Source organism: Mauremys reevesii, linkage group 17 (genome assembly GCF_016161935.1).
Source record: "Mauremys reevesii isolate NIE-2019 linkage group 17, ASM1616193v1, whole genome shotgun sequence".
Classification (NCBI taxonomy): Eukaryota; Metazoa; Chordata; order Testudines; family Geoemydidae; genus Mauremys; species Mauremys reevesii.
Window position 1 is genome coordinate 2,357,967 of NC_052639.1, and position 17,688 is coordinate 2,375,654.

Sequence of the window (17,688 nt, forward strand, 5' to 3'; positions counted from 1 at the left end):
CTCGACCCCTCACCAATCTGCAGCTGGAGTGACAGCCGGGCGGTGCCCGTGGCGCTGGGGTAGGGGACACAAGGGAGCAATGAGCAAGGTGGTGCACAGAACTACACCAAACAGGGTGTGAGCAAACACGAGCGAAACCACTGCAGGCAGCCGTGGGGGACGGCCCAAGGAGCCAATCAGCATCTGTCTAGAGCGGCTGATCCTTTGCACGGCTGCCTCCCACCCTAAACACAGGCACAGCCCAGAACATCAGCCACCAGAGTGCTGGGCCCGTGCTCAGCCTCTCTAGGCCACCAGCAGCACGGCAGGAGCCATGGACTCCTCTTCAGCCCAGGCCTGAGACACTTCGCAAACCAGAGGCCAGGCTGGTGCCAGGAGCCTGACAGATCCCAGTCTAAGGCCCTGGGTGCAGCTGGTTGTAACTGGGTTCCAGCCGTGTCTGCCACAGTCACTTTATTTATTTATGGGCTGGTGTCACGTAACGTGGCTCTGCTAGTTCAGAAAAACACAGTGATTTGCCCTGGTTAAAGATTCCTGCCAGTGTTTTGCTGAGCTCTGGCTTTGGAGCTCATGTCAATATGAGTCTCTAAAAACAACTCTCTTTGCACATGCTCCGTAGAGACTTGTCACTGTTTTACAGCTAAGTTCTCCAAGACGGCCCCTGCCCTGAGCATGCTCCCTGCTCTCCCAACTCTTAGCGCCAGCCTGCCTGTGTGCCCCAACCCACAGAATGACTGAGCATGTGCCAGTCGTGGAGCTGGACTTTTCATTCCAGCCCCCAGAGACCACCATGGCGGCTGGGCACCCGAAAGACAGAGCAGGAAACGTGTCTGCTGTGACTCCACACTCCTGCTGCTGCAGCCCAGGCAGAGTGGAAGAGAAGGAAACTGGGACCAGGACACACAAAGGTGAGGAAGACGTGGGGCCGGGCGGTGGCAGAAGTCAGAGGGGACGGATCTAGAACCACTAGAGAACACTCCCCCCAGCACCTGGAATGGAACCCTGACCGCCCTCCGTCTCCATGTCCCATTGCTGTGAAACCCCCTGGTGAAGTGGGAAGTCTCATTTCTCCCCTCTAGTGAGTGGTCTACATGGAGGACAACAGCCTTCTACTGCTACCAGCTGCTCCGCTGGCTGAAGTGACAGGTCTGCGCCGTGGCTCTAAAGGCTCCAGCCCTGCTGCTGACCTGTGCAGAGGGGCAGCAGGGTTCCAATTAGGGGCTTTTTAAACAAAAACAAAACTCCGGAAGCTCCACGCACAAGGCCATGTTAAAGGCTTTAGCTGCAGTCAGGTACTTGGGAAACGCCTGATTTAAGGGTGGCTGCGCCACAGTGCTCTCACCCCAGCTAAGATCCTGCGGCAGCCTCCCGAGAGCTCACAGTGCAGGGACCCTCATGTCACTGAGCTGGTGGCCCCGTCTGGACCGGCCACGAGGCTGGGGGAGAGAACGAAGCCGAGTCGTTTCAGTGAAGAGACACCAAAACAGAGCCCAAGAACATCCCTCCCGCCCTGCCCTCAACTCCACACTGATGCCTCTGCCCAGAGCAGGAGAAACAGAGCTCTGCCCCCCTCCCCCCCCCCCACACACACTTGGCAACAGAGCCTGGGTTCTGGCCTCTGTCCCAGGCCTCCTGACCTCCCCCATCCCAGTAGCTAGCACCCCACTGGCCCCCAGAAGCCACAATTCAGGCCTTTCTCTCAGGTCCCCTATTGAGATGGGCAGGGCTTGGAGAGAGCCCCAAGGGGAGAGGCCACGGCTCATTTGGGGAGCTGCCCCATCTGATGCTGGCAGCTGCACCTGCCCCAGCGTCCTGCTGGTACTGCAGCCAGGAGGCCGAAAGAGACACCGAGCCCCAGAGCTAACGAACAGGCTGGCAAAGCCGCAGGAAACAGCAAACAGGCCCAGAGAACAGGGTTTAATTTCAGAGCAAGCCAGGAGAGCGGCTGCCCCGAGGGAGCCCAGACAGGGGAGCTGAGAGAGCCCAAGGGACAGGGACGCCTCCCCCTGCCCAGCTTTGGCTCCTGCTTTCCCAGCGAACCCCCCTCCGCCGACAAGCAGAGCAGGAAGCCCCTGCCCTGGGCCAGGCCCCGGACTGCACAGGGGTTGGCCCAGCACGGGACGCCTGGCTGAAAGCAAGAGTCACTCCTGGCCCTGCTCTCGGGGGGGGACCGGGACCCGCCCGCAGTGGGGTGTGGCTGGAAGGTGGATGTACAGAGTGTGGCCGTCTCCCCGGGGAGTCTCATCACAGCTGTCAATTCTGGGCGGGCAACACAGAAGCCACGTGACCAGGGCTAACCAATCGTCTGCCGCACAGCAAGCCTGGGAAGGGCAGTGGCAGCACGAAGCAGAGGCTGGCAGAGCCGGTTCCCGCGAGGCTGCAGACAGGAAGTGGCTCCACTGCCAACAGGAAGTGACCTCTTGTGATCCAGAGCGCGACTCCCTCCTCCTCTGGCTGAGGAGCCGGGGGCTCGGAACAGGGTCAGGTTGTCCAGAGTCACTCGGAGCCGGGGCCAGGGCTGGCACGTGGGCCGTCCAGCCACCCCAGCCTGGCACACGGTGCCAGGCGCCAGCCGTGCCCAGCCCTCGGGGCAGAGTCCTCACTTGCGGCGCCGTCTCGTCTTCTCTTTGCCCTTCTGAGCCCTCATGTCCTTCTTCATGCGACTGTCCACCACCTTGAAGTGCCCCTTGACCCCCGCGGGGCGCCGCACACGCCGGCCGACCCCCTTCTTGGCCACCAGGTAAGTGACCTCCCGCTTCTCCTTCCCCAGGCCGGCCTTCTTGTAGATGCTGCCAGAGGAGAGGTGAGAGGTTAGAGCAGAGACCAGCGGGTGTCAATGTGACAGCTGCTGGGAGCAACTCCCAGCCCTGGACTCCACACGCTTCCTGGGGCACAAACAGCACTGGGCTGAGCCCCCCGGCTCCAGGGCTGCAGCCTCAGAAAAACATGGGGGACCCCCGCCACCTCCCCACCTTTGTTCTCAGCTGCCTCCTCAGCCCCCGTCCAGCCAGCCCCCGCCCTCCCAGGTCACTGGCTGCATGACCCCCCCGGCTCAATGCCACGACCCAGCACTGGTGCCCCAAGCAGGGGGGGCCTGGCCGAGGCAGGGGTGGGGAGCAGAAACGACCCCTCAGGAACCTGCTGATGCGGCTCTGGCAGCCGGCCTAGCCTCATGGTCCCATGCTGGCCCGGCCTCTGCTGTTCCGAGAGATCCGACCAGCCCCTGCCCACGCCGTACATCCCGACATCATCGTAACTCACCTGCGCAGCTGGGCCACCTTTTCACGCTCCGAAATATCCACCGTGCTCACCACAGCCTCCGCCTTCTTCTTCATCTGCTCCATCTTCTTCAGCAGCTGGGGGAGACGGGAGAGGTCAGGGGGTGGCTGGGGGCCCCGCCAGGCAGCGAGAGGAGAGGGTGGGGGAAGGGAAACCCTGCCGGCTGTGCGGCTGACTTACCCGCCGCTTCTTCCGGGCCTTGGCCTCTGCCACCTTCTTGATGGGGCGGGCGTTGATCTGGCGCCAGCGCTGCCGGTATTCCTCCACCGTCTGCCGGTCCAGAGGCAGCTGCTTCCGGCGGTGCTGCTGCTCTTCCTGCTGGAACCACTCGGGCAGCTCCCCCTCCTCCTCGTTAAAGGCATACCTGGGGGAGGGGTGCCCAACGGGTGAGGGCAGGCCCCAGGGACAGGCAGAGGCCTGACCCACCCCCGCCTTGGGGCTAACGGACAGAGACACCACCCCCACGGGAAGTGACTGCCGGACACAGCTCACACCCACAGGGCAGGAGAGAAGGGGTCGAATGAGGGATCCCTCCCCCCCGCAACACACCCCGTTCTCTCCCCAAGAGAGAGAAACCAAGGGGGGATGGGCCCCTCAAGATCACAGCTGACCCCCCCCAGGGCCCGCCCGGGCCAGCTGGCCGCCAGCGCCCGGCCCTGCCTGCTGCCCCCAGTACCTGTTGAAGGAGTTGTCAATCAGGTCCCGCTTGGCTTTCCTGGAGGTGGCAATGACAGACCCCAGCGCGAGCCCCTCCGCATCCAGGACACGGGCCCTCTTCACTGGGGGCAGAAGACGGGCATGTTAGGGCTCAAGCTGCTACAAACGCTCCCACCCGCCCCCGGCGGCTCCCGAGAGCATTGGGCACCGAACCATTGTGGAGGCTCCAGCCTGGCCTTGGGGAGCAGAGGCCCCTGGCTGCAGAGGTGGCAGATCACCCTGCAGCTCCCCCCCGGGACATGGACTCAGCGGTGAGGCTGCACCCAACCCTGACGCAGCGCAAGGACCAGGCCTGCCCCAGAAACACCCCAGGGCCCTGCCCCTCCATGCTCAGCCCAGCAGAATCCAAGTGTGCAGGGGCTCAGTGTGGGGGGATCCAGGTGTGGGGTGAGAGGGTTCTGTGTGGGGCAATCAGGGTGCGGGCTCAGCGAGGGATCTCTGGGCAGGAGACAGGGGTTTGTTGGGGGTTCTAGGTGCAATAGGACCCTGCAGGGGGGTCTAGGTGAAGGTGGTTGGGGCTCAGCGGGAGGGGGTCTGGGTGGCTCGGTGGGGTGGGGATCCAGGTGCAGGGGGAGTGATGCTCACCCGGAGGGGGTTCTGGGTGGGGGGTGAGTGACACTCAGTGGGAGGGTCTGGGTATGGGGGGGGGGGGTCTGGATGCACGGGGGTTGGGCAGATGGGGGAGCAGCTCCCTGTACAGGGATCTGTCCCCAAGCTGCTGAGGAGCGGCGGGTGCAGGACGCAGGGCGGTGGGGAGAGTTTGCAGAGCTTCCTGCAGCCGGGGGAGAAATTTGGGGTGGCTCTGACAGCCCCAGATGCCGTGCAGGGGAAGAGGAAGTCCCGTCCTACCCAGCCCAGCCAGGACTAGCAGCTGAGCCAAGCGCAGGGTAGGAGCCACCAGCCGGGTCTTCCCCAGTCCCACCCCCATCCCACAGTGATTTACCTCTGCCAGCTGCCCTGGGCACCCAAAACATATAGCTGGGGAGGGTCACATGACCACTCTTGGGGCTTCCCTTTGCTTCCCTGTCAGAAAGTCATTTTTCTGCAGGGAAGCAAAGAAATCTGTGGGGAACATAAATTCTGTGCAGAATTCCCCCAGGACTAGAAACCTCCATGGCCTTATGCCCTCCCCCGCCAGCTGGGCCTGTGCCCCTCCCCCCCACAGCCCTGAGCTCCATGCTGGTGTCCAGGGGTGCAGACGCCCCAGCAGGGCTGCCTTTCCCTGCACACAGCCCCCACTCAACTCACCTGGGTCCTCAATGGGCACCACCTCGAAGCCACCTGGCTCGGCCAGCACCCGCTTCCTTCCCTTCTGCGACGTCTCCCTGGGGGGAAGAGAGGAGCTGTCACTGCCGCTCATGCAGCGCCCCCCAAGGCGACGGTGCTCAGGACTGAGGGGGGGGCAACCCCCTCCCAGCTCATCCCTCCACTGCATAGAGTCCGGGAACCCGGGCCCCCGGCTACACCCACCCCGCCCCCACATTGGGCAGGCCAGCGACCCCTGTTGGCTCCTCACCTCTCCTCATCGCTGCTGCTGTCAGAGTCGTCCTCGCTGCTGCTCCCCCTGCCCTGGGCTTCGCTGGGACCAGCCCCCACGGCTGCCCTGGACCCCACCTCCGCTGCAGCTTCCTCCTGGGATGGGGGCAGCTTCTTCTGCCCCTTCCCCTTCACGTTCTCTGGGTGTGACAAGCAAGGCCAGTGGGTGAGGTGGACTGGGGGCCCCCAAGGGAGCTCACGGCCGAGAGGGGCATTGTGGCTGATAAGGGGGAATCCTGCTTCCCGGGGCCCCAGCCACACGGGCTGGATGGACAGCCTGGGGCCGGCCTGCTACCTTCAGGGGAGCCCTGCGCTCTGCCCCGTTCGGCTGGGCCCCTTTCCCTGGGGAGGCTGAGGCAGGGTCGAGCTCGTCTCACCAGCCGCTCCCCACATTCAGTCGCACCCGAGAGCAGGTCAGGGATCCAGGGCTCCAATTGCTTCTATGACCCCGTGGCCAGTTGCTCGCCTGGACAATGGGGGCCCAGCTCTCTCCCAGGCTTGGCTGCCAGGGGCTCTGTCATAAACATATAGCTACGGGTAGCGTAAAATCCCTCCTTCCTCCGGAAAAGGTTAAGAAGCTCAGATAACCTGGCTGGCACCTGACCAAAGGGACCAGTAAGGGGAGACGATACTTTCAAATCTGTGGGGGAAGGTTTTTGTTCCGCAGCGAGGAGCCAGGGCAGGGAAAACACATCTCCCTGAGCCATATCTGAACTAAGCATCTAATATCACAGAAACAGTAAGTAACAGCGAGGAAATCCTCTGTGTTCTGAATCTTGTTACCCTGTAAAGTTATCTTCCATCCTGATCTTACAGAGGTGCTTCTTTTATCTGTTTTCTAAAATAAACGTCTTTTAAGAACCGGATTGTTTTTCAGTGTCCCAAAGACCCGGGGGGGGGGGGGGTTATCATTGCTCACTATATAACCAATTGGTGAGGATATTATTCTCAAGCCTCCCCAGGAAAGGGGGTGTAGAGGTTTGGGGGGGTATTTTGGGGGAGGTAGGGCTCCAAGTGGCCCTCCCTGAACGTTTGTTTAAATCACTTGGTGGTGGCAGCGATACCAAGGGCAAGAAAGGAATTTGTGCCTTGGGGAAGTTTTAAACCTAAGCTGGGAAAACTAAGTTTAGGGGCTTTTTCATGCGGGTCCCCACATCCGTACCCCAGAATTCAGAGTGGGGAGGGAGCCCTGACAGGCGCCATCCCCAGCGACAGCCAGCCCCGTGCACCACGCCACGGCCCCCTTCTCACCTGCCGGCGGCTCCTTCCTCTCGGACAGCGCCTGCGCCTGGCTGATCTCCAGGGCCTCGTCCGCGTCGTCCTCAATGCCGGCAAAGACCTCCTAGGGAGGGGGAGGGGTTGGTCACAGAGGGCAGGGCTGAGCTGGCGGGGAGTGGGGGCAGCAGGAGACACATGAATGGCAGGGAGCTGGCAGGGATGGGGGGCAGGGGGAGATATGTGGGGAGCTGGCGGGGGGCAGGGGGAGACACGTGGGGAGCTGGGAGTGAGGGGATGTTTGAGGCAAGGACACAGGCCCTTGTGCATGGGCTGCTTTCACTGCGCGCCCCCTTCTCCCCGCATCCTTGGGGTCCCTGCAGCCCACGTGGGGAAACTCTGGCCCCTGTAACTCTCCAGCCCCAGCCAGGCCTCCCTGGGGGAGCTCAAGAGTCTCCTGCCAGCCACTGGCACCACGGCTCACACGCGCTGTGCTGCCACCAGAGGGCGACAGGCCAGAGCCAGCGCAGACCTTGCTCCAGCCAGCAGAGGGCAGGTGGGCCCAGGTGAGGCTGGAGCCGCTGCACTGGGGCTGGGACACCCCCCACTTCGGAGCCTGGCACTTCCTGGCCAGTGGGGGCACTCACCTTCCCGAACCACAGGCTGGTCTGCCTCTCCTCCAGCACCGACTTCTCCTCCAGGGGCACCAGCAGGGGATTCTCCTCCCCCTCCTCCTCCTCCTCCGCCGCCGGCTGCTGGAAGGTCCCTCTGCAACACAGCCAGCCGGGCGCGCTCAGCCCCGGGGCCACGGACTGGGACCCAGCGGGGGGCGGCCGGGCTGCTTTGCACAGGGTTCCCTGGGGCAGGGCACTTAGCTGCCCATCTGGCTCCAACCCCTGGGAAAGGGGCAGAGCCTCCCACCACAGTGGTGCTGCGAGGGTTAAGGGCCACGCAGGCCAACTCCGTCCGCCTGGTCATCACCCCAGGCGGTCACAGCGCCCCCTACTGGGAGCCCAGAGTAGAGCGGCTGTCCCCTGCCCAGCACCCCTCACGGCCCTACCAAATTCACGGTTTTTGTAAATTTCACTCATAGCATTTTTAAAAGCTTGACTGTCCCGGTTTCAGATACATAAATTTCACGGTGTTGTCACGAAACATGAACGTGTGTTTAAAAATGGCAAAAGATGTAAAGCTCATGCTGCCCCCCCCCAAAAAGTGACAACCCCCCAATACCATCCCACCCTCACCTCTGTGCTGCCTTCAGAGCCGGGCAGCCAGCCAGCAGCCGCCGCTCTCCAGGCAGCGCAGAAGTCGGAGTGGCAAAGCCACGACCCCCTTCCGGGTCGGGAGGCCATTTGCAAAGCGCTGCTTAGGGTAAAAGTTCACAACAGACCAGATGTTATTACAGGGGAGACCAGATTTCATCTTATGCGACACGTTTTTCACGGCCGTGAATCTGGCAGTTCCCTACTCATGGCCAAGCTGGCCCCCAAGCTGCTCCAACCGGGAGGAGTTTACTGCAGCTGCCAGGATCCCTCACCTGCCCCCCGCTCCCCACAGTGGCTCTGACCTCTTTGGGCCCAGCCCCCGCTTGGCTTCCTGCAGCCGCTCCTCGACGTCGGCCAGCTCGTCCGAGCCCAGGTCGCTGGCCAGAGACACGTCGTCCGCGTCGTCCTGCTCCGAGAGGGCCACGTCGTCGTCCTCGTGCGGCACCTCCAGGAAGGCGTCCGCAGACGCCATGTCGCCCCTGGCCACCTCGTTCAGCAGCTGAGGACCAGGGAGCAAGGGTCAGGAGCCAGGCCCCAGGGAAATCAAATCATCCTGCCTCCCTCCCAACCTGGCCTCACCAACACCTCTGGAGTGCCCCCACCCACCACTCTCCTAGCCCCGCTCACGCCCCTGTGGCCTGCCCATTGCCGAGCCCCACCAACCCCTCGGCTCTGCCCCGAGCAGACAAGGGCCGTCACGCTGGTGGGGAGCCAGCTGCCGCCCCCGCAGCCTCACCCGGGTCTTGCCGATGGTTCGGAGCGAGAACATGCCAGTCTCGCCCTCGTCCGCGATGGAGACGCCGGGCAGGTCCATCTTCAGCTCGATGCGCTCGCGCTGCTTCCGCTGCTCCTTCAGGATCTTCTTCTTCTTCCTGGGGGGAACCCACCGGGGGGAGGGGCGTCACGCTGCAGCCAGCGCCCCACAGCTGCCGTCGCGGGGATGGGAGCCCGGCTGCCCCAGCCTGCCTCCCGGCGGGCCTGTCCGACTGCCCCCCCCAGGATGGAGACCCCTGTGCTGTGGGGTTCGGCCCCTAGCTCTCTCAGCGGCACAGTCATGGGGGAAGGGGCACCATCCCCCCACCCGCGAGGTGCCTCCCTGGCTGCTGGGGCAGAGCACCGGGCAGCCCGAGGGGCCGCATGGCTGCCAGCCGGCAGTGAGCTCCAGCCGGGTCTCTCAGCAGGCGGGGGGGTGTCAGAGAAGGCCTGGCTGGCAGGACTCCTGGGTCCTATTCCCAGCTCTGCGGCAGCCCATGGGAGCTTGGGCCAGTCACTCCACTCAGGGCCTCTGCTTCCCTCACATGCTGGGAAGGGCGAGCGTCTGAGCCGGGCTGGGGTCCCTGGGAAGGGCAGAGGTCCTGAGCCCAAAGGAAACTGCTCCCAGAAGCACATCTGAGAGGAGGGGGTCAGGGAGAGGCGCCATGGGGGTACGCAGGGCAAACGGGTACCGGGGGGGCTGCCCGCATGGGGCAAGGGAGAGCCCCCTGCAGCATTTCTGCTGGCTGGACTCCTCAGCCCAGCTGAGGATGGGCCCATCACATGCCTGCAGCGTAGCAGGAGCTCCCGGCACTGAGCTTCCCCCACCCCTGGGTGCCCAGATCCCCTGGGGAGGGCAGCACTCACCTCTTCAGCTCAGCCACTTCCTCCGCCTTCAGCTCCGCCAGCCTCAGCTCCATCTCCTCCTCCTCTGTGGCTCCAGCCCCAGCTGCTCCCGACGTCTTCCCAGCCTCCTCCTCGCCGCCTCCTCCTCTCGGAGCTCAAGCTGCCAGAAGATGGAGTCACTCAGCCCGGCCCTGCCCCATCCAGCCAACCCTGGGCCAGGATCCCCAGCGCCACCAGCTGGCGGGCACGAGCTATGGCGTCACAGCGCCCCCTGGTGTGCGTGGGGGGGCAGCTGCAGATTTTGGAAGCCACTTTTCTCCTCCTACCTGATGTCCAGCTCCTTGGCCTGCTCCTTCAGCTTCTTGGCCATAAAGCGACGGAGCTTCGTCCTCCAGTTCAGCAGGGCCCTGAGCAGAGAGGCAGCGAGTTAGAACCAGCCCCCCAGGCAGTGCCGGACTCCCCAAGCCCAGGCCGCGTGCCCCCACTCCCCGGTACCTGAGCTCCTTGCGGCCCAGCACGCGGATGTCCCGGCAGCACTGGCGCAGCTCCTCGGTGGTGGCGCTGTGCCGCTCCAGCTCGCTGTCCCCCAGCGTGATCTGCACAGGAGCCAAAGGGGAAAGGCTGCAGCTGTCTCCTTCCCAAGGCCCAGCAGCCCCCGCAACCCTTCCCCTGCCCCAAGCCCAGGGCCGTGGGTCCCCCCAGCAAGTCCCTGGGTGCTGCTAAGTGCACTGCAGGTGTCCAGCAGAGGGGCTGAGCCCAGCCCAGGCTGGGGGCTCTCCCTGCTCCGCTCCCCCGGGGGCCGGCCAGGCCCTGGGCACTCACCTCGTTGGCCTTGGAGAGGAAATCCACAGGGTTGGGGGCCTTGAGGAAATCCATCAGCGTGAAGCGGTGATAGAGCGTCGTGTCACCTTCTGCGTATCCCTCCGCCTGCGAGACGGGAGGACGGGGTCAGAGCCGTAGAGTCCCGGTGGGGCCATTGGATCAGCTTAGCCCAGCCGTTTCACTTCCCCCCCTCACACCCCCATGGAGCCCAACGGCTTGTGGTGCCTCCAGCCTGGAGCTGACGACACTGAGATGGGGCCTCCTCCCTTCCCCGGGCAGTTTGTTCCAATGGCCAATCGCTCGCTCGGGGAACACGTCCTGCCTCATTTCTAACTCGAACGTGTCTAACATCAGCTTCCAGCCAGGGGTTCTCGTTCTGCCTGTCGCCTTTAACGAGCCCGTTAGTCGCCAGTATTTTCTCCCCATCAAGATCAAATCACTGCCATCAAGTCAACTCTCAGACTGCTCTGTGATCAGCGAAACATACTGAGCTGTGTGGGTGTCACTCTCCGGCCTGTTTGCCAGCCCCCAAATCGCTTTTGTGGCTCTTTTCTGCACCCTCTCTAATACGTCAACATCCGCTTTGAATGCAGACACCAGACCGGAGTGCGGTCTCCAGCGTCGGTCCCAGCAGCGTCGTACAGAAATCCGCTCCGACTCCCCTCTTCACACAGCCACGGGTCACATCAGCATCACCCCGGGAGCTCGCGGGCATCCGCTTGTCCACAATGACTCCTAGGTCCTGTCCAGGGCCCCTGCTTTCCAGGATGCAGGCCCCCATTCCGCAGGGACGGCCCTAGACCCATGACCTTGCTTTTGGCTGTATTAAAACACCTGGTGTTTGAACGGATCCAGTTCAGCCAGTGATCCTGATCGCTCCATAGACCACCCTGCCCCAATCGCTATGCCTCACTCCACAAATCTTTGGGCAGGTCTACACTAAGGGTGGGGGTCGAACTAGGGTATGCAAATTCAGCTACGTGAATAGCGTAGCTGAATTCGAAGTACCCTAGTTCGAACTACTCACCCGTCCAGACGCCGCGGAATCGAAGTCCGCGGCTCCAAGGTCGACTCCGCCACCGCCGTTTGCAGTGGTGGAGTACCGGAGCGCGCGGGGAGTTCGAACTATCGCGTCCAGATTAGACGCGATAGTTCGAACTCCGAGAAGTCGAACTCTCCGCGTCGACCTGGCAGGTAAGTGTAGACTAACCCTTTGGCTCAGCTGCACATTTGCTATTTGCTGCCAGACTGATGAAATATTGAATGAGGTCAGGCCTAGTACCAGGCCCTACGGAAACCCACTGGACACTCGCCCATTAGAGGACAACCCCTTTTGAGATCTGTCTATTCGTCAGGTGTTAATCCACTTACTGCTTTGCAGGTACCGCACAGTGCTACGTTTTCAGTTAGAACGTTGTGCAGTAACTAAGACAAGTACTTTTCAAAGAATGAAACTACGTTTGACAGCCCCCCCACCAATCACATTAATTGACATTAATTAACATGTCAGTAGGTTAGAGATTTTTCTCAGCCAGCTCTATTAGAACTTTTTGGTTGCTAGTGACTTGCTGATTTAAAAATGTTTGTTCCTAGTAGATGCTTTTTAACATCCACCTTGGTTGCTAACAGACTAGAAAGTACTTCACCACTCTCATGTAATATGAGAGCATAATCCTGCTTCTTGGCAAACACACAAATATGCATGCATCTGACAAAGTGGGTATTCACCCTCGAAAGCTCATGCTCCAATATGTCTGTTAGTCTATAAGGTGCCACAGGACTCTTTGCTGCTTTTAAATATTTATTAAACACTTTTCTGCCTTTTCTATATTAACACCTTTACCGTCTTCACCTAGCGTAATAGGCCTATACCATTGCTAGCATTTATTTTGTTCCTAATATCCTTAAACTCTTTATTGTCCTTGGCTATGAAAGCCAGGGAGTTTACCCTGATCTCTTTAGCTTCCCTTATCAACTTTCTACACTCCATAACTTCTAATTTATACCCATTGCTATGCATTTCCCCTTTTTTCCATGTGTTATCTATTGCTTTTTTATGTCTGTCTAATTGTTGCTTTCTCTTCACCACTGAACCAGGATGGGATTTTAGGTCAAGTTCTTTCTTGACTGTAGAATCGGGGCTTTTTGGCCTGTAACGCACCCTTTTAAAAGGGCTCCCAATTTTCATTAATTTTCCTGACAGCATTTTTCCTCCCAGGCAATTTCACTCATAGTTTTCCTCGGCTTTGGGAAATGAGCAGGTTTGAAGCGTCAAGCATATACATGACTAGCCAGACGGGATGAGTAAGCAGCAGGCTCCACTCAGCAGGGTCCAAGCACCACAGCCTCCCCCAGCCCCACTCTAAACTGTGGACCCCTCTCCTCATCCATGGGGGCTGCTCTCCCTGCCCCAAAGGACCTCCCCTCACAGCCAATCCCCCCGGACTGCTCATTTGTACCTTTGGTTTCTTTTTGGTCACCAGCTCGCTCACAGATTTGGCCTGAATCTCAACTTCCTTGAAGGCAAATTTGGGATCAAAGAATTTGCTGTCAATTTTATCTGGGGACAGATATCCTGGGAGAGGGGAAAGAAAAGGATCAGAGGTGTCAGCCAGCAACCCCCACTCCCTTCCCACTCAGCAACCCCCGGCCCCAGCTCACCCTGGCAGACGACGAAGATCTCGGCCGACTCGTTGCGGGAGGCCTGCGGCTTGGTGGCCTGCACCTTGCGAAACAACTGCTGGAAGATCCACAGGAGGGGCTGGTAGTCACGGGAGCGGAAGACTTTTGTGATGAACCAGCCGCCCTTGGAAAGGAATTCGCAGGCCAGCTTCAGGGCCATGAGCGTCAGGTTGGCTGGGTGGAGAATGGAGGTGGATCAGCGCCAAAGCCAACCTCGTTGAGCCTTCACTCCCAGTGGCTCCAAGCACAGCAGCCCGGGGCGCGGCTAGGGAGCAGGATCCAGCTTGATTCTGGTTCCCATGGTGCCTGTCGTGATACCTGAGGGGAAGGATGAGGCAGGGGGCGGGGCTGGGCCGGACTCAGCCCTGGGCGTGCTGAGGAGACACTTGCCCGGTGCAGCGTGTTCCTTTCCCTCCCCTGGGGCGTCCGTCTCACACTTCCACGGAGCCCAGGCCTCCTGCCGCTCTCTGCTCAGGAGCACACGACCGACAGTGCCGGGCTACAGCCGGACGGTCCCGCTCCCTCGTAGCTGGGCCGGCCCCTGAGGGCCCTTTGCTCCTGCACTGGGGGCGATGGGACACAGGGTCGCTGAGCCAGACCCGGGGGCTGCGCTGCAGCTCCAGGGCACTAGGGATGGAGCTGAACCCTCGGCTGTCACAGGGACCGGGGCCGCCAGGCGAGGTACCTTGGGAGTACGCGTCATGCACCCAGCTGGCCCCCACATTGGGGGCCCCGTCGTTCAGCACCACGTCCACCTTCCACGTCTGCAGCTCCTTGCGCACGGCCTGGGGGACGAGGGCAGGGGGTGAGCCTGGGACACCCTCCCTGCCAGGACAGCCCCCCTCACATTCCCCACAGCAGAGTGGGGGAGGGGGGGCGAGGGCAGAGTGAGCCTGCCGCCCCTCCTCCCACGCCAGGCCTCTCCTCCGACACCCCAAGACCAACGCTCCCGCCTGCCTACAGAACCTGCGTCCCAGGGCTGAGCCAGACCCAAGGGTCCTACCCACTCCCCCAAGGGAAACCGGGGTGGGTGGCTCGGGGATCCCACCGCAGAGAGGCCTCTGGGGGGTGGGTGGACATGATGCCCTCCATCCCCCCAGAAACAGGGCCAGGGGAGATGCGCTAAAGTGTCCGACTATCTGGGTTCAGGAGGCGTTGTGGGGTGGGAATTACCTGGCGACACTTCTCCGTGGTGATGTCCTCCTGCAGCGTCACCACATTGGGGATGGGCTTAATGGGGACCAAATCCACCCCTAGGAGAGAGACACTCAGCATCTGCCGGACCCCTGCCCCGAACAGGGGGGCTGTCCCGTTCTCAACAGCCCCCAGCTCCCATGAGGGGTGGCGCCTGCCCCAGCCATCAGGAGGGACAGCGTCCCCCTCCCAACCAGCCGCTTGGCGACTGCCCCTTCTCTCCTGGGCCCAGCCCCCCGGGCATCCTGTCCTGCCCCTTTCCCCGGCTCCCCTCACTCACCAATGATGAGGCTGGAAACTGGCATGAACTTGGAGGCCACCTGCAGCCTGTGGAGAGAGAGGGCCAGAGGCAGTGTAAGGCCTTGCCCCCCCATAATGACCCATGGGTCCCACCGCTTCCCCCCAGCACCATCACGGGAAAGGAGACGAGCCCCACAGGACTGACTCTGACAGAGGAGAAACCCAGGCAGGGTGGGGCTCCGCGCCCACCCCCTGGGGCCTGGCACCCCGAGTCTTTACGCAGCCCATGGATACGGCTGTTTGGGGTCACCCCCGCACCAGGCTGGTCTGAGACTGGCAGAGTGTGGGGGGATCCAGCTTGGAGGGCCTGGCAGCATTGGGAGCTGCTCCCCCGACTTGCAGCAGCCTCTGCCCAGTCCGCGCTGCCTCGGCTGGGGAGAGATGTGTTACCTGGGAGGGCTCTGCCCTCATCTTTCATGGGGAGACACCTGCGATACCTCACCTGGCGGAGCCAGAGTGGGGAGACTCCCTGGGGCTTCAGCCCACACAGGGCCCGGGGGGCAGTATGGGTCCCGTGCTTCCCTAGGGGCCGGCAAAGCACCAGCAGCAGCTCCAGGCCTGGGCGCTGAGCTCTCGCCAGCCGCTGCCTGCTACGGGACAGTCACCTGGGGCTTGGGGCAGGGTAGTGATGGTGCCCCGGGAGTCCGACAGGCGCAGGCCCCCCCCCGCGGTTGCAGCCTGCAATGGCCACAAGGCTGCTCGCCAGCCCGGGGAGCAGGGATGTCAGACAGTGTCTGGTCCTGCCCCCGAGCCACAGGGCCGCCGCACAATTCCTCTTCTGCCCCAAGACTCAGTTCGTTGGCCACCGACAGAGCCCAGGAAGCAGGCAGGGCTGCACATGGGCTCTGGGTCTCCCCAAGGCGCAGGCGAGTGGGCTGGAGCTCTGCCAAGCCAGCCAGGACATTCCTGCCTCCTATCACCCGGGGCCCTGCCAGCCCCCGTGTCCCCTGGGTTCTGATGGGGCAGCCGTGGCCCCGGTCACTCACCAGCCGCCAGGGGCCGCACACAAGTCCAGCAGCGCGCGGGATTTCGGCAGGAACTGGAACTTCCGGTTGAGCTGAATCAGCTTGAAGGAGGATCGCGAGCGAAAGCCTAAAGGGAGGGAGAGTCAGAGCTTTCCGGGGGTCTGGGTGAGTCCCAGCTCGGCACTCGGCAGGCGCGAGGGGGGACGAGACCGGCTCGGTGCCCATCGCCAGCGCCCCAGCAGCTGCTGCAGGGCAGGAAGTGGGGAAACCAACAGAACGAGGTGTGGCGGAGATCACGTCCCAGGCCAGGCCACGCGTGGGAGGTCGCGACCCGGCAGAGGGAGGATGTGGGCGCTGAGGGGCAGAGACACCCCCAGGACTCAGCCGACGCTGCCCCCGCTCACCCGTCTCCTTGGCCAGGCGGTAGAACTTGTCCCGGCGACTCTTGCCCACTTTGCCCTTCTTGCCCATGCTGGGGGGTGAAGGAGCCGCAGGCTGGCTCAGGCCACGGGCTCGGCTCGCTCTCCGGCGGGCGGGGCAGCCCCACGACCAGTCGCAGGCAGCAGCACACGGCTTCTGCGGAGAGACGGGAAGCGGCAGCAGGTTGAACTTAGAGTCCAAATCGCCCCTCATCGGCTCTGAGCACCCCGGGGAGCACGTCACTCACCCCAACACTGGGCTGGGGGAAGGGAGGCCCCCCTCCCATCCCATTCTCTGCAGCTGCCCTCCAAGGCAGACGGCTACGGATCAAGGAGCGAGTGACCACACGACTCCGTCCGAGGCCCCCCACAGGGGCCCCAGTACCAGCCCCACTCCTGTCTACAGCAGGACAAGCCTCTAAACGCATTTAGTCCCGCCCCATAAAGAAAAACATCCATAGGATCGCAGAATGCCACCTATGACATGGCTGGCTACGGCCCCCTCGCAGCGTGACCCCAAGCCCCAGTGCAACCCGCACCCACCGCTTCCCCGAGCAGCAGCTGAGCGGGGCGAGGACCTGTCAGACCCCCAGCCAGCGGGGAGACCAGATCCGCACCCGCTGGCTCCAGCCCAGCACCCCCGACACCAAGTCAAAGGAGCGCAGCTCCTCACACCGCAGGGGTGCCCGGGGGTCAGCACCAGGGAGGGGAGGGGCACCTGGCGAGGCCCCCAGGGACCCAGCTGGAAACGTGCTGGGCCGGGCCGGCGGCTTCCAGTTGGGAGCAGCTATGGAAGAAATAAATTCCCCCAATTCCCCCTGCCCTCCCCCACTCCCAGCAATCCCCACTCGAGTTCCCCCAACCCTCCCCCACTGCCCGCAACCCTCCCCCACTGCCCGCACCCCATCCCACCAATCCCACGCAAGTCCCTCCCCATCCCCACCAGTCCCCACTCCCACCAATCCCCACGCGAGTTCCTCCAACCTCCCCACTATCCCCCCCACTCCCACCTACCCCCCACGCGAGTTCCCCAACCCTCCCCCACTGCCCGCACTCCCTCCCACCTATCCCCCACCCCCCACGCGAGTCCTCCACTCCCACCAATCCCCACGCGAGTTCCCCCAACCTCGCCACCCCACGAGTTCCCAACCCTCCCACCTATCCCCACTCCCCACGAGTTCCTCCAACTTCCCCACTATCCCCACTCCCACCTATCCCCACTGCCCACTCCCTCCCACCTATCCCCACTCCCACCTACCCCCACGCGAGTCCCCCAACCTCGCCACCCCACGCGAGTTCCCAACCCTCCCACCAATCCCAATCCCCACGCGAGTCCCCCCTCAAATCGCTCCCCTCCCCCCGAGTCCCCGACTCACCCCGGCCCGGCTACTGGTGCGTGCAGCTTGCACACCACATGCACACGCCAAGCTCCTTCCCACACTGCCCCGCGCGCGCCTCCACTTCCGTTTCCGTCACGACGCTGCCCTGCCGCCATCTTGTGAGTGGCGTCCAGGCGCTGAGGCGGAGCGGGGCCGGCGGGGGAACACGGCGCCCGGGAGGACTCAGGGGAACGTTCTCATCAGGGCGTTTGTCCCTTTCTCCCTACAAGCCCGAAGGTTACTGGAGAGACCCCACCAAGATGGCGGCTACGGACCGGCGGAGGCGGCCATCTTAGGTGTGGTCATTGGAGCC

The 17,688-nt window shown here is 62.6% G+C and overlaps 1 protein-coding gene across 1 annotated transcript; it reads right to left on the bottom strand.

The window, feature by feature from the left end:
• Positions 1-1,740: 1,740 nt before the first annotated feature.
• Positions 1,741-17,668, bottom strand: LOC120385041 (pre-rRNA 2'-O-ribose RNA methyltransferase FTSJ3-like). The gene is given in 22 exon segments (XM_039504118.1): positions 1,741-2,789; positions 3,262-3,356; positions 3,460-3,643; positions 3,956-4,058; positions 5,245-5,321; positions 5,513-5,672; positions 6,784-6,874; positions 7,395-7,515; positions 8,318-8,514; positions 8,752-8,887; positions 9,636-9,753; positions 9,927-10,021; positions 10,110-10,210; positions 10,437-10,541; positions 12,896-13,011; positions 13,098-13,292; positions 13,804-13,903; positions 14,292-14,371; positions 14,593-14,639; positions 15,599-15,704; positions 15,982-16,153; positions 17,373-17,668. Coding segments are annotated over 21 exon segments (2,484 nt in total). The 5' UTR covers positions 16,049-16,153; positions 17,373-17,668; the 3' UTR covers positions 1,741-2,599.
• Positions 17,669-17,688: the final 20 nt, after the last annotated feature.